This window comes from Enoplosus armatus, chromosome 6, assembly GCF_043641665.1.
Source record: "Enoplosus armatus isolate fEnoArm2 chromosome 6, fEnoArm2.hap1, whole genome shotgun sequence".
In the NCBI taxonomy this organism is placed as follows: Eukaryota; Metazoa; Chordata; class Actinopteri; order Centrarchiformes; family Enoplosidae; genus Enoplosus; species Enoplosus armatus.
Genome location: NC_092185.1, coordinates 15,738,613 through 15,753,939, shown reverse-complemented (window position 1 = coordinate 15,753,939; position 15,327 = coordinate 15,738,613). Strand labels below are relative to the sequence as shown.

The 15,327-nt window shown below is 40.7% G+C and overlaps 1 protein-coding gene across 1 annotated transcript; it reads right to left on the bottom strand.

Moving 5' to 3' along the window:
* Positions 1-1,585: 1,585 nt before the first annotated feature.
* LOC139286100 (transcriptional enhancer factor TEF-3-like) lies at positions 1,586-14,745 on the bottom strand. Its single transcript, XM_070906782.1, has 9 exons — positions 14,674-14,745; positions 13,048-13,182; positions 12,472-12,515; positions 12,118-12,179; positions 11,791-11,921; positions 10,944-11,117; positions 6,560-6,700; positions 4,653-4,805; positions 1,586-2,536 (listed from the first exon to the last, which is right to left on the bottom strand). The coding sequence occupies exons 2-9, from the start codon at positions 13,147-13,149 to the stop codon at positions 2,423-2,425; spliced, it is 921 nt and encodes a 306-aa protein (XP_070762883.1). The 5' UTR covers positions 13,150-13,182; positions 14,674-14,745; the 3' UTR covers positions 1,586-2,422.
* Positions 14,746-15,327: the final 582 nt, after the last annotated feature.

The following is a 15,327-nucleotide window of genomic DNA, read 5'->3' as shown; positions in this document are numbered from 1 at the left end:
TGCACCTGTTAGGCTGTCTCTCTCACCTTTTGTGAGCCTGTCTCTCCATCACAGTGCCACTTTCTCACTTTACACCTGGGAGTTGAAAGTACCTTTTCGGATAAAGAGCTTATGGAGTGCAGGGCGTGTAGGCTGCAATTTAAGGGGAAACTCTTCTGTAGAAATGATTTGAAATAGAAATCAACGGTTCCCCTACTCAAATTGAGAGTATACCTATCTTTACTGTATATAAGGTAGCTCTACAGATTAAGCAAACATACTAGCAGACTGATATGGGTATAGTATTTCCATAGCAATGGGAACTTTACACCAAAAACTGTTCTTTGGTTTGGAACAGACACTGGAGGATTATGGGAACTGGCACTTACAGGCACTGGCCTCCATTGTATGTAATGTATGATTACTGAACTCAAATAATGAGCCTGAGTATCAGAGCATTAAACTAAGTCTAAAGGTTTTACCATCTTAAATTACTAAATTGATGTGGATAGGAAAAGTGTAATGATGTCTCAACACCACCAGATGGCAATGGTCACTTCCATTAAACAACTGTGTCCCAATTCCATACTACACACGAATAGTACTTACTTATTTTAATATTTTTGCATTCAAGATAACAATGTACTTTATCAATATTAAAATAATACAAAACATGCATAGATGGACATCAATCAAAGTGCAACTTTGGAATGACTGCCAATTAAACTTAAAATTAGTGCTGAAATGCTTAGTTGATTGACAGAAACTATTTTGGTATTGGTATCAAAATGATTAATCATGTATCAAGCAAAATGCTAAGCATTTTCTTGCTCTAGCCTCTCAAATGTGAGGATTTTCTTTGTTTTTCACCATTGTAAATGGAATATCTTTAAGTTTTCAATCTGAAGATATCACTTTAGGCTCTGGGAACTTGCAACAGACAGTTTTCAGGTTTTGGGCATTTTATAGTAACAATTAATATCAAAATAATCAACAGGTTAATTAATGCTGAAAATAATTGTAAGTTGCAGCTCTAGACACTTATCTTTTGGTTTTCTGATGTTTTCCTGGAGCTGCATCGCCACCATCCACAATTAGTTTTCATTGTTTGCAGCTGCAAGCAGCTCCTCCTTTTCCTGATTTAGTATGCATACTGAAATCTTTGAATATATTTACTGTTGTCACCTCTGTGACGCACAACATACGAAAAACCTGCTTAGAAATAGTATGTAGTATGAAATTAGGACAGAGCTCACATCCACTGTGAAACTGCTACCAGAAATACTTTTCTACTAACTTCCTCCTTATGAGTTTGTCATCCATCTCAAGAGGTGGCCTGTACTCTAAAAAAGTTTTTAATCATGAATTAAATGTATTATATCCTTATATAGCCTTATTAAGTAACCTTTAACATCATAAATATAATCTTAAGATTTGCCAAGATGTTTGAAATCATTAAGATGCATGATCAGTAACTGTAATAGTGCCAGTTCCTGGGTGACCCATCATATAGGACAAAACCCTACACATGATGTTTACCATTATGAGTATGCCACATATTGCAGTCCATTGCAACACGTTGCAAAAAAACTCAGCAACAGGGGAGTTATGTAAGAAACACTTGTATTTTCATCTGACACTTCAGGGCAAGTTACAGTTACAGACAACCCCTGTAATCAGCTTACAGATCTAAATCTGGTTCAAGTTAGCAGTGTTATTATGTGCCTTTTGTTGTAGTCAGATCATTTTCAATCAAAAACAGTAAGACAATACAAGAAACATTTAACATTAAACATCAAACGAAGTGAATACAATAGCTCTTTTAAATCATTTTAGCCTCTTATCTTCATGACTGTTTAGAGGAGATGATGTGGCACTGTACATAATTACTCAAATGCTCAAATAACACAAAAGATTGGCATCAAAAACAGTGAGATTTTATGGATGTGCAAAGGAGGGATTCTCTGTCTACTTTTATTATTTTTCCCCATTGTTATTTATATTTAAGTCACTAGGTGGCACCCTGAGGCAGCCAAACTCCTCTGTAGCAAACATCCCCTGCACATGCATGTGTGTAAAAGAATCTAAATCAAAAACAAGCACTAGTAAAATGAGATGAAAAACACCACCAATGACAACTTTCTCATGCAGGTCTTGTTGGCTAGTTTTGGCTCCTTTGGTATAGAGACCACAGTGTATCATGGTCCTCTTCTTTTTTTTTTCTTGCCACTTTTCACACAAAGCCTGTTTCGGCTTCCATAATCTCAAATCCACCTCCTCCTCAGCAGTAGTAGTGTTCCTGGGCTGTTTCTCTGGATTCCTGACCGAGTTGTATGGTTTCAGCTTTAGGCTTTAGGGAGGAAATAGTCCATTGTTTAGTGTTGTTGCTCACTGAGGTGCTACAATGGGTCTAGAGCAGGTAAGTTCCAGCTGTGTGACTGTGTCAGTCTTTGACTAGCCTGTAAATATGATGCTGTGCGCCGTGCTCACTGGTGGACACCTCGAAGACGTAGGCTATGCACAGGAGGGTCTCCAGTGTGTCCCTGTTAGTCACCACCTGTGGACAAACACAGAAAGTCCTGTTCAGACATGCTGTGGAGGATAAAAACCCAGGTAACCTTGGTTTTTACGTAAAACTGAATGTGTTCACATTCTTTTAGTTTGCAGAGAAGTTTGCAATCCTTTGCAAAGTGGAGGAGCCTTTGACAATATATAAACAATCATGTATAAGAGTCAGAGTCTGAAAAACTCTAGTAGGACCTAGTTAGATCAGGTTTTGAATAAATAAACGGTATAAAAGCAAATAATTCATTTCATTCATTTGAAAAGAAATAAAGTGACTACATGTTTTACATGCTGCTTTTATTTCATTCTTGTCCAAGATCGACCTCCATCAGACAACACGATTGACCAATATCTGGTTAGCAATTTCCTAATATCAGTCCAACATATTGGTGTAAATCAAAGCAATTTAATGTATTAAAGTTAGTTATAAAAGGGGTTTACAGGGCCACACTATAGAATATAAAATACATTAAAATACCTGATGTTTTTTTGATGAAAGTTTCATCTTGTACACATCTCTTTATTTACCACTGTTTGTGGTTTTGGTAGAGTCATGGCTTTATGTACATTCATACATGGCTTCAAATTGTATTCAAATGTAAAAAAGTAATGAATGTAAAGCAAAAATAGTATGTTAATTTCATTCAAATCTACTGACAGTAGCATATGGTTCTGTTTGTTTGCTCTTTATCACAATGCAGGTACTTCTTTAACAGCAGCGTTTTAAATTTAGTCATCTTATGCAGCATAATCTTTCACGTTCATGATCATTTTCCCTCTTAAACGATCACTGTATGGTCATACTTTCACATACTCGTTCACTACATGACCATACTGGGCTTCACGAGACACTTCAAACAAATATATGTAAATTGAGGATCAATTCACAATGACGATTAACACTTAAGTAGCACTGATATAGTAGATAGAAATGTCAAGTCTACTAAAAATCTAATATAACACGCTATAACGCGAAGCACACAACTTCATCTGTCCATTATGCTTAATTGTGTTGCATTGAACACAGCATTTGTTACATGAGGCATATCGATCCATTGTGCTCAGCCTTGCAATGTGGAATCTGAGTATGTGTGCATGTCTGTGTGTGTGCACATTTGTTAATGAGCCGTTCATGGTTAATATGAGCTAAATCAGCCCATTGAGAAACCTAATGACATGCTGCCATGTAGTCGTCAACGTGGGCTCAATATGGTCATTGTCCCTTGGCAAGTAGGAATGCAGCCACTAATGGAAGGGACACCAATGTCTTTGAACCCTGGTGTTGAGGACCACTTTGTTACTATGGCGATACACTCCACTCTATTCACTTCACTCTCTGTGTCCGCTCTCTGAGGAGCACCGCAGCTCATTCAGAAAAGTCCAACTTACAGTGGAATGGACAAAATGTTTTAAGTCTGCAAGAAACCATAAAGAAATGCTGTCCATAGGCAGTCAACGATTGCTACCAGCTGTTAATGCTCTGTCACGGTTACCCATAGGAAATATCAGAGCACAACTATATTCATTCAGAGACCACAGTTTTCCTGTTGCACACCCTTTACGACAGTAGGTAGTGGCCCTGTGTGCTATCGCTTCTGAATGGTATGAATGGAACTACATGAATGATGAAGGACAATGAGTGTGTTTAAATGCATGAATGTGTTGCAGACGATGACTCATATCCACATTCATTTTAACTCAGGTTTAGCTGATTATGCCTTTTATGCCTATCCACATCACAAGCAAACATATTCAGAGCAGGGCTATAGCAACAGAGCCAATACGGTCATGTATATAGAATACAGACTTTTTTTTACTTTCGGACAGGGCTAGCTGTTTTCCCCTGTTTCTTCTCTTTATGCTAAGCTAAGCTATCGGGCTTTTATATATATATATATATATATATATATATATATATATATATATATATATATACAGCTTATATTTAGTGTATAGGTATGAGAGTGATATTGATCTTCTCATCTAACTCTCAGCAATACAGATAATAAGTGTATTTTACAAACTATCGAACAATTCCTTTAACACTTAAGAGAAATCTCCAGCCTCCATACACACATGTACTGTATATCCCTGATTCCTGTAGGTACCTGTAGGATGGTGAAGTTCTCCAGTACGCTGTTCATCATGTACTTCTCCGGCAGGTGCTTAAGCTTGTGGATGAAGTTGATCATGTATTCACATAACGGGGAACGGTGGATTCGAAACACGTAGCGCCCATTCTCAAAACGTGCATACTCCGTCTAGGGAAAACAGATACAATACTCAATAAAAGCATGCAGTCCAATATATGAGAACATATACCATGTGTTAAGAGAATTTAAAACACATCAAAGGATGAAATGTGAAATCTACTGTAAAAAAACAGGGATATATATTTAACTGAAACTCAGTTGGATGCATTGGATATGAACATCTATGTGATAAGCTGTAATATGTGTAATATAATATACCTAATGCAGCATATGGCATGCCAGATAAGACAATAAACATATTTCTTGTGACAACCATAATCAAATGATGAAGCCATTAAATATCATCATGTGGCCTACTGAGGCAGAGGCTCTACCTAGGGATGTGCGTTTATATTGTAAAATCAATCAGCAGCGGGTGGGGGGCAGGGCCACTATTGTGTCTAGTTAACAGGAAGCAACAGTTAGTCATACTGGGGAGATTTGTGAATCACGTCAGCTTCCTGACCACAGATCAGTGGTAATTGACTGGAATCCATCTCTACCAGTAGCAGTTATTCACTCCTCTGGGTGATAATAGTGGTTTTTGATGGGGTCATGACCTCTACATGTTGAAATATTACCATCACTTATCATTTATTAAGCAATCGGTGCCTTCCATAATAATAGTAGTCTAATGAAATAATTACATATGCTGTGTTAATTTGATAACGGCTTAATCCTACTGAAACTTAAATTTACATTAATTAAAATTAACAGAGACTGGAAACCAAAAAACAATTCTTGTATCAAGAGCATTGTTACTGTTTCAGCTTTGAAGTTTAAAATCTATTTTTGGAAAATATTGTAGTTACACATTGTCATCTCAACGAAACACAAATTAAACATTTTTTCCCCCAACATGGCAGAGGATGAGGTACATTTTGTGTCATTAGGTAAAGAACAGCTATAAAATGATGATACATTGACAATTGTGTCACAAATAGTCTGAAGACTCCTTTTTCAGGAATGCTTTTTGGCAAATGCATTCGTTGAGAAACTGTAACTGAAATGAACAGGGCGCCATCTTGGAACATGGTATCTTAATATATTCATGATATAACCCCAACAAGCTCAACCAGTTGGATGTTTAGGGCTTCTTCTACGAAGTCTTAAAGGGTAACTTCACCCAGTCTAATAATCTGGTTTGCCCTGCTAGCTAGTGGTAACATGCTTCATGAACACCCTGTGCAGCAGTAGCACTATAGTACCATGCTACATCACTGTTGGGTGTGGTTACAAGTACAACAGATCACACAAGACCACACCCAGCCGTTGGGTGTGGTCAGAGATTCAAGTGACTTTCAACCCACAGAGACTTTAAAAGCAAAACCCAGCGTAAAAATAGTGAGCAAACAATAACAAGGTGATGAAGATGAGCATATCTGAATTTTCATTGGGAGCTTCTCTCATCTGCATTATGGTGGCTAAACAGTAGAAGATCACTGTAAAAAGTGGGAGAGACAAATCTGGAATTTTGAACAGAGATGGTGACATGTCCCCTCCTGCACCCAGAGGAAATTTCATTGGTCAAGTTTCTGCTACCAATGTACTGAAATGCTACTGCCCTTTGGCTGCAAACACAAGGATTACTTAAGAAATGGCTAGAGAGCTAAGAAACTTTTGTGTCACAATATATGCAACCTTCATGGAAAATGTGCAATGTTTTATAATAAATGCAGAGTGTCTGACAACCAGCATACTCTAGTTTAAGTTTACACATAAAACGAAAATATTCTTGATAACCTTCAGTATCATTGACTTACCTCCACTTTTTCCACCACCTGTTTGCCAAAGGAGCAGACTTTGGTGGATGAGGTGATAATCATGTTCTCAGAGCTCTCATACTGACTGGAGACACCGTAGAAGAAGCTGCTGTCATCCTGCAGGTTTACACTGAGGTCCGCCTGGAGGGAAGAAACAGATAGCATGTCAGGATCACCTAACATCAATATACAGCTGTCAGTCTGACCCAAAAGGAACCATGATTACAGTCTGATGGTGTATGAGCATGTATGAGGATTTGCTGCCCTTATTTAACTGGAGACATGTGTGCTACACTACCCTGCTCCACATTGAGTATCTAAAATCCCGAGGACATACAGTACCAGCTCCATACTCTGACAAAATATCAGGTTATGCTCACAGATATGGATCTGGAGGAACATGTGTGTGTCAGTCTGACAAAGACTGTTATGGCTCAACAAAGCTTGAGAGTGATTCTCTGTAAAGCCAGGAGGCATCCAATGGCCAGATCCTTGTTAACCCAGTATAACACTTTCAAATCCAGCCTCAAGATTCCTAAGATGCTGTGTATCTCTTTGTGTGTGTTTTGTTGTAAGATGATAATACAGAAAATACTGGTCTTTGATCTGTGGTGCGTTCAAGTGGTATTGTGTTCACTATGGTCACTAGAAGGGTCCATTTGAACAACCCACAGCAGTGGACATTTTCTGATAGCTCACACGTTCACAGACGCATGTTGAGCCCATGGTTTGGACCATGGTGGGAGCCAAACTTACCATTTAAATTCCTAAACATGATACTCAAATCCAGTAAACAAGGCCAAGGTCAGTCACATAGCAACAACTGAAACCAACTGAATGCCAAACATTTGTGTACTCAAAAATATGACTTCACAAGTTCAATTTTAAGGCACTGCAGAGTCAAGTTTCTTCATCCACATGTGGAAGCAGATTCTCTGATTCTACCACTAGTTGAAGTTTGAATTGAGGTCAGTATAATCTGATTTTGGATCAGACTGAGGTGCCGTTTTACCTTTTCCCCTGTCGGGCTCTTGTCTCCTAATGGGCCATTGAGACACCGCTCAGCCTCCTCTCATCTCTTCATCACCCCGTTCATCTTCATCCCTGGCTCATGTAATTCCTCTATTTGTCTTCATCCCTGGGGCCTAGTGACCCTCCCCGAACCGCCATTCCCTGCTTCCCTAACAGCCTGCGAGGGAATTCATCCAATTACAATCAGCAGCGTGCAATTGGCTGATTAGATCATGGTGGTCAGGCTGGCTGTGTAACAATTTAGCAGAGCCAGCTCAAATCGGATTCCCTCAGCACTTCAAAGGCGTGAGACAATCCGTTAGGACAGGGCCACGGGCGCTAAGGGGTAAGGAGGAAGGTGGGGAGAGGGGCAGGGCAGCCAGCGGCCGACAGGGGGGGCTTGCTGGAAATTCAATCTTGAATGCCATAGCTTTGGAGTTGGGCCAGCCGCCTGTCACCGTCACCATGCCAACCTGCGCCTCAGCACACCCCCGAGTCTTGACCTACCACGTGGCTGTGTCACTGCGGCAACATCAAATAGGCTCTTCCCGTCTTTTACGATAGGCGTAAATAGAGTTATCGTATTTTCAGATGCGTCGAGGATTTCATTTTGCTTATTTTCATGGCCAAGAGCATCTTTGCTGGGGTTTTTTTTTTCCAGCAAGGGTGTTGAAATGCCCAGCTGTTTTGTAACATTTCTTTGTTTTGTCATGGATGCCTTGAGAATTGGAGGACCCCCTTGGGATACGATAAGATGAACAGACTGAGAGGGCACAGTGTTATGAGCTTGTTTTCCTCTAGCGGGGAGCTGCTTGTCATAACTGTTGACTACACCAGACTCTGACATGAATCAAGAGAGTAATATTTCACTGATGAATGACTTGTTGGTTACATGCCACCCACCGTTTCTCCTGACATCCCTATCTCTTGTTCACACTGTCTGTGTCCCTATTTCTATCTCCTGCTCTTTATTGCTGTCTTGCTCTCTTTTTCTTTATGATATATGGCAGAGCTACTCATCCCCTCCTTCCCCTCACCCCAGAATCAAATGCCATGGCTTGACCAGCTGCTCTTTCCAAGGACTAGAGAAGACCAGTACCAAAATGGTGTCACTCACAAATGTCTTTTATCTCTCCACAATAAATAATGTGGCAGTCAAACATGTGAGACGGGTAATGTCATACATACAAAGCCATCTGGTGTCATGAGATTGCAAGGCGGCACTTTGAACTTGACATTCACAGTCTTTGGCACTCCGAACTACAGCAGTTAAAGCTATAATATACTGTATATCGTTGTGGACCTCCACCATCAGCATCCTATGTCTGGACTTGCACCAAACCACAGTATTCAAGGGATCCTGAGGCTGGATGTGTGTTTGGGTCACCTGGTATGATGGTACATGAATGACTCAGGGGCTATTGAAACAAGCCCTACCAGTTCACCAGTATTTGAGAGGGAGGTTATAGTAGTAGCCTAGCCTCGGACAACCTCCCAAGAGTAAACAGCAGTAGATCCCCACAGTAGATGGTCCCAGAGACTGTGCATTGACTCTTTTTGTGCACAAACAAATATGGCGGCATTGGTAGCTTGTTCAGTGGAGCATCTATGGAGGAGATGTTTTGGTATCCGCCAAATCTATGCTTTGTATTTAAACAGTGGGTAATCATATGTTTTTTACAGTCCTACATGTTGATTGTTAATGTTTCTATGTGAACAAGGTCAAAATTGTATGTTTTTATCTTTAAAGCCAATGTGCCTAATATCCATTATTACCTTGCCATCTTTTATCTGTGATGTTGATGTGAAGATAAGAATATTGAGGACTGGGTTTGCTAAACTGTAGGAGTTTCCAAATGTGGATAAGTCCTTTAATACCACAAGCACAGGCTGTGGACACTGTTAAACTACAGGTTTCAAAATCGAAAATGTGAGCTCTTGTTATATTTACCTCCTGTAGGCTCATTAAAATGCATGCACACGTTATTTCATTTTCGGTAGTACTCTTTTAGTGATAAAAGGTCATCATTCAAGTGTACATGTACTGCAAATCACTTAGCAACTGTGGCCACGAAAGTGACGTCTGTTGCCTTGTATTTTCTATTAATCTCTTAACGATGTTTTAACTTCTTTGTTCGGTGAAGGGGCTATCGCTAATTATGCTAAGTAACAAGTATTTATTGGGCGCTCATATATGCCAGACATTATGATAGAAGTCCCTAACTAAGCGCTCAGTTGTAGTGCAATATATTCATATACCAGGAAGTAGCTCAGCAATTCTAAAGTAAAACGTTTCCAAAGTAAATTTACTTTCTCTCCTTTTAAACCTGACATCTGCTGTAAAACCAACAGGCCCACATAATAAAGAATAGCAACAATTTTGAATGAAATGGATTATTATGAAAAGTCACTGTAGTAAAGAGTGAATGCATGTGTGCATGTGGGGTTAGGTGCCCTGAGGGAAAAGAGGGTGGGTGTTGTGCATGATACAAATACCAAAGGTCTTATCCTGAGGTAAAGCAAGGTGGCCAGATCAGCTGAGATGAGCAAAATGGACGTGTCCAATTACACCCTCATACTCCCCTTGTATCTGTCTCTCGCTTCCACTCTTTATATGCCTATTTTCAGGTTGTCAGTTTGCATACTTCCACTGTTTTCAACAATATCACACATTCTCCTTCATCTGTCTTCATTCCTTATCCTGCATCTTATGTTGACTTTGTCACCATGCTTTACTCTCTCATCTCTCTCAGTGTGTAATGGTGAGTTGGGGGTGTTGTGTGTTTATCTGTGTGTGCGTGTGTGTTTAGGGGGGGCTTAGCTATAAATACGTATATGGGGGGGCATGAGGGTTGGACTCTGTCTAATAGTGCAGAGACAGGTGCCTGGGCTCACATTTCCCCTAGTGAAAGATAGTGAAAGATCAGGCCTGCCACTCTCCCCAAGGCTGCCATCACACACACACATCAGACATATACAAATACACTCAAGCCTAATGCAGGCTGCGCAGCGCTGCCTTCTTTGCCGGCATATAAACCACCAATCAGGTCATGGCAGCAATGACTTTCCATTCATTCTAGCTTTAAATCGCACCTAAGTTCCTTTAACTCCAATGCTTAAGCTATCGCAACACAGTTAACACCGCTAGGCCATTAACAGTCAACAGGTGCTACAAAACATTAACAAGAGCATTCACTGTACTCTCACTTCACCTTCATGACTTGGGGGGGGGATTACATGCTCTGAGGATGTATGAAACATACCACACACAGAGTATCGGACTGAGCTTTACATTTTTAAAAGTGTGTTTTAATTGAAATAAACTGACAAGAATTTGCTAAAAGATTTTAGAAAATGCACAAAAATGTTTTACCCAGAACTTGACGAGAAAGAAAGCGTTGTGTGGCCCTTTGTCAAACAGCTCCTTCAGGCCTCCTTTCCTCTCTGGGAACTTGTCATAGATCTGTCTGATGTCCACCGACTCCAGATAGGGGTCGCTGTAGCTCGGGTTGGACTGGCCGATGTGCACAAACAGGTGCTTGTTGAACTGGAGAGACAAAAGTGCATATCAGGAGATGCACAGAGCCAAAAATGACAAGTGTCCAGTTTGCTAAATTGCCATTGACGCATAGTGCAGTGTTAGGCGCTCCAGGACATCTGTCGCATTGGGCCTGCTGTTCCATTGAATCATATTTTTTGTAATATCCCATCACCTGTCTGAAAGGTCCCAACCTTTTCTGATCACTTGCACCATTCATCATCATCATGTGATGTTCTGGTGTGTCTATTCTTCATGTGATAATATAAATTATCCTGTGATCTCTGTGAGTTGCTGTCATACGTATTAAATCACAATATCCATTCAAGACATCTGTGACATCTATGTCCTTGCAGTATTTTCCCCCCAAAAAATGTTATCCAGCAACAATGTTTTAGTGAGCATGTGTATAGTCATAAAAATCAGCAACAGAGTAGCCACAAGCAGGCACAGATGCTTTGTGTTGTATGAAATATTTTTTGCAGATGAGTAAGCAGTTTTGAGAAAAGAAAATTGTGATGAACAAAACAACAACTTGTGAATAAAGTGTGTTTTTGATGTGATGCACCTGTCAATAAGACTTTCTGGTGTGAAAGAGCTTTGTTGTAATAAAACATAAATAAAATAAACTTTTGTGAGGGGAGTAAAAAAGACAAAGTTATCTCCTGTGTTGTCTACTCACTGCCTCTGGGTCCTGAGGTTGTTCCAGAAAGGCGGAGAACTCCAGCATTCGCAGCTTGGAGCTGGCAATACTTCTACCCTGCCAGGGGGGGGCACCGGGAGACATTGGCAGCCCTGCTGTGCTTTCATAACCTGCAGACGAGAGGGCAGTGAGTGCGTAAATGTGCGGTTCGAGTGTGACAATGTAAAATCCTAAAAACAAAATGCAGCGATATTGCAGCTATTTCTCTGAGCTTTGCACAAGCTCTTCATCACGAGCCGGGTTGTCTCATCACTTCGCTGGCATGACAGCCTTCTGTCAACACAGCAGGGGGGAAAGAGCACCCACCTGTTATGGGGGCCGGGCCGGACGCTTGCATGGTGTAACTCTGCTGGGAGAAGGGCTTAATGCTGTAGAGACGAGACAGACAAGAGAGGGAGAGGCATGTTATGCACTGTCTCGGCCTCATGACCCCATCTCACATACTAATTGGACCACCTGACCTCTAAAGATGCAGGGGGCAGAGTGGTATGCTGAATGTCAGACAGCTGAAGACTTTTCTTTGTAATTGCACTGATATGTATTCATTTGTTCTGAGATTCATTCCCTGACTGAAATTTATCTGATGGTTATTAAGCTGATCACATGAAAAATTACTGATGGACACTGTAGCACTGCAGAGTAGAACGAAAAGCTACTCACTCTTCATGGCCTCCTGGCTGTCCTGGAAGTGCCCCATGCCAAAACTGGGAAAAACAAAAAAGTGCAAACTATATTACACACCTGGACACTAATGCTCACATATCAATTGTGTTGTGTTTATTTTGCATTTCAGAAAAGAAGCACAGACCTGAGAGGTGTTTCTTTTAAAAAGAAAATCAAGATTAAAGGTGTCATATCAAAGAGATAAAACTCTATCTTTCTCTAAGTTTAATGTATTTATGACACACACACGGAATAAATAAAATACTGTAAACACCTCTTTAGGACTTTTGTGATTAAAGTCAAATCATCTGTGGCCAAACTACAGCGTCATATATCAAAAATGTGCAAAATTGTTAAGGGAAGCAGTCTCAAGCGTGTAAAATTCAGACAAACTGAATTTACAGAGGAAATGATGGACATGTTTCAGTATATAAGGTGATAAAAAATACAATCACAATCCACTGACTTGAAAGGGATGAAGTCAAAGCATTTTTTTAAATAAATGTGGCAACTGTTCAGCCTTTCAGGTTAATCTGAATAAGATGGTGTAGTGGACACTGGTCAGGGACTCACCCCACCCGCAGTGGGATAAGCCGGCCTAGACAGGCCCTGGAGAGCCATCTTGTTCTGGAAAGCCGTGGGTGAGATGATCTGGGCTGAGGACATGGTGGCCATACTCTGCAGGGCCTTGTCTTTGGCAGCCTGGTCCTATGGAGAGGGACAGAGAGCGAGAGTGAGACAAACAGACAGTGACGCAAAGGGAGAGCACTCATCAGACTCCATTTAAGTCGGCGCCCCACTTCACAGGTAACACAAGCAGAGCCCTAAAAGGGGAGATGAAGGGCTGAGGCCAGCTTGCATCATTGGTGAATCCCCGCCAGGCAGAGAGCTGAAGAGAAGGTGATATTACAGTCAAGGGCCTTTGGGTCAAGAGTTAAGTTTATTGCTTTGGCAGGGGCAAGCCAGTGATGACAACTAGCTTCTGTCGGAGGTCATACTGGAAGACAAGGCAGGCAACAGGGTGATATGTTAATATGCTAATAATTGTATCAAAATTGCTAAATGGGAATGCAATCAAAAAAGAGATTAAAACTGACTTCAAAGTTGTATTTCCTGTGCTGTACTGTAAAGTGATACATCCCTTGTTTTTGAATCCACTCCTTCAGCAGTTTCCAAGCCACAGAGGACTACAAGCACTTGCCGCCCAGCCCTAATGGGCAAGGCCACACGGTGCATTCTTCTTCCCAGAACTGGCTAACACAAGGGCATAGCTGAAATATGGGGGGTACATGTGGTAGGGATCTCAGTTACACCAAAGACGTATTTAAAAAGGCCTGTCACAGGGGCCAACCCTGTGACCGATGTAGGGCACTGCCAGCTGAACCCTCATGGCTGCCGTCCAAGGTGAGGGAGAGTCCTGTTGCCTGCTGTGACTGCAAGTATGTGGGTGTATGTGGATGAGAAATGCAAACTGAGAAAGTACTGGGGGGACAGGGATGTGTAAGCTCTCAGCGTACCACACAGGAAAACTTTTATTGGAGGTACTTATCAAATGTAATACCTAGAAGGAATAATGCAGGGATTAATTTGTTTTCTGACAATTTGGATTGGTTCATCTTGTTCATAATCGCACACACTAAGCCTCAGGCTTCCTGAAATATGTTCACATTTCCTCGAAATGTGTCAGCATCCTATTTAAAAACTAGCATCAATTAAAGGGTGCAATTAAAATAGCCAATTGTTTGTGCCTTTGTGGTAATGGAATGTGAATACATGGCAGTGCAGGGGCTGTGGATGTTAGATACCTTTAACAAAACATGAAACTTCATTATATGAGGGAATACAGGGTAATAATGTTTCACCCTCTTTCCATTTGCTGCCGCTCAACGTGATTACAATCACGATAATAACGTCAGCCGAATGCAGGCACCATGGTCTGATTATGATCTGATTATGATCTGAAAACCTGTATGAGTAAATCTCAAATAAATTAAAAAAAATGCAACATTCTCAGCTATGACAATCTTTTTTCTCTGGCAGTGAGCACAGAGCAAAGCTGTTTAGTACACACGGAGAATAGCAATTATTGATTTGATTGAACTTAACTCTCCTTTTTTCCCTATAAGGTGCATTAAACAAAAGCAACACTTCCAAATCTTCCAAAGCATTTAGTGAATATAAAAAAAGCTGATGACTCACGTAGCGTACCTTCAGCTTCACCTGGATCTCCCTGGCCTTCCGTCGGGCTAGGACCTGGATGTGACTGGATACCTAAAAGACAGCAGAGGTTAGCACAAATGGAGGTGATTAACATTGCTGCCTCTCAGTGAGATCGTCCCTGGTTCAAAGTTGGCTTTAACCCTTTAACCCTTTGTGTTCACATGGATTTCCTCCAGATGCTTCCGTTTCCTTCCACAGTTCTGCAGGTGAATTGGAGACTCTAAATTGGCTAAAACTGTGAGAGTGAATACGTCTGTGTGGCAACATGACCACGGTGACCCCAATGACCGTGCACTGTTGCTGTTGATACACATAAAAGCAAAACTGTAAGCATGGCTCGATGCCACTGAAGCCAAGTAGAAGACGTCTTTTTGTACTATGGATGAACTGCCAGAAGCTATACATTTTCCATGTATCCCCTAGATTATAGCAGGGTGAAAAAACACCTGAAATAATAATAAATAATAATAATAATAATATAAATTTAATGTTTATCTTATGAAACACTGTTCTTATTTTCACCCTGCTCACAATTTATATTATACCTGGATTAAATATGCATTACAAATACAGAAAAAATGACTCCATGAAAAATGAATCTTTGTTGGTAATATTTTCTGTCTCTGTCAGAGC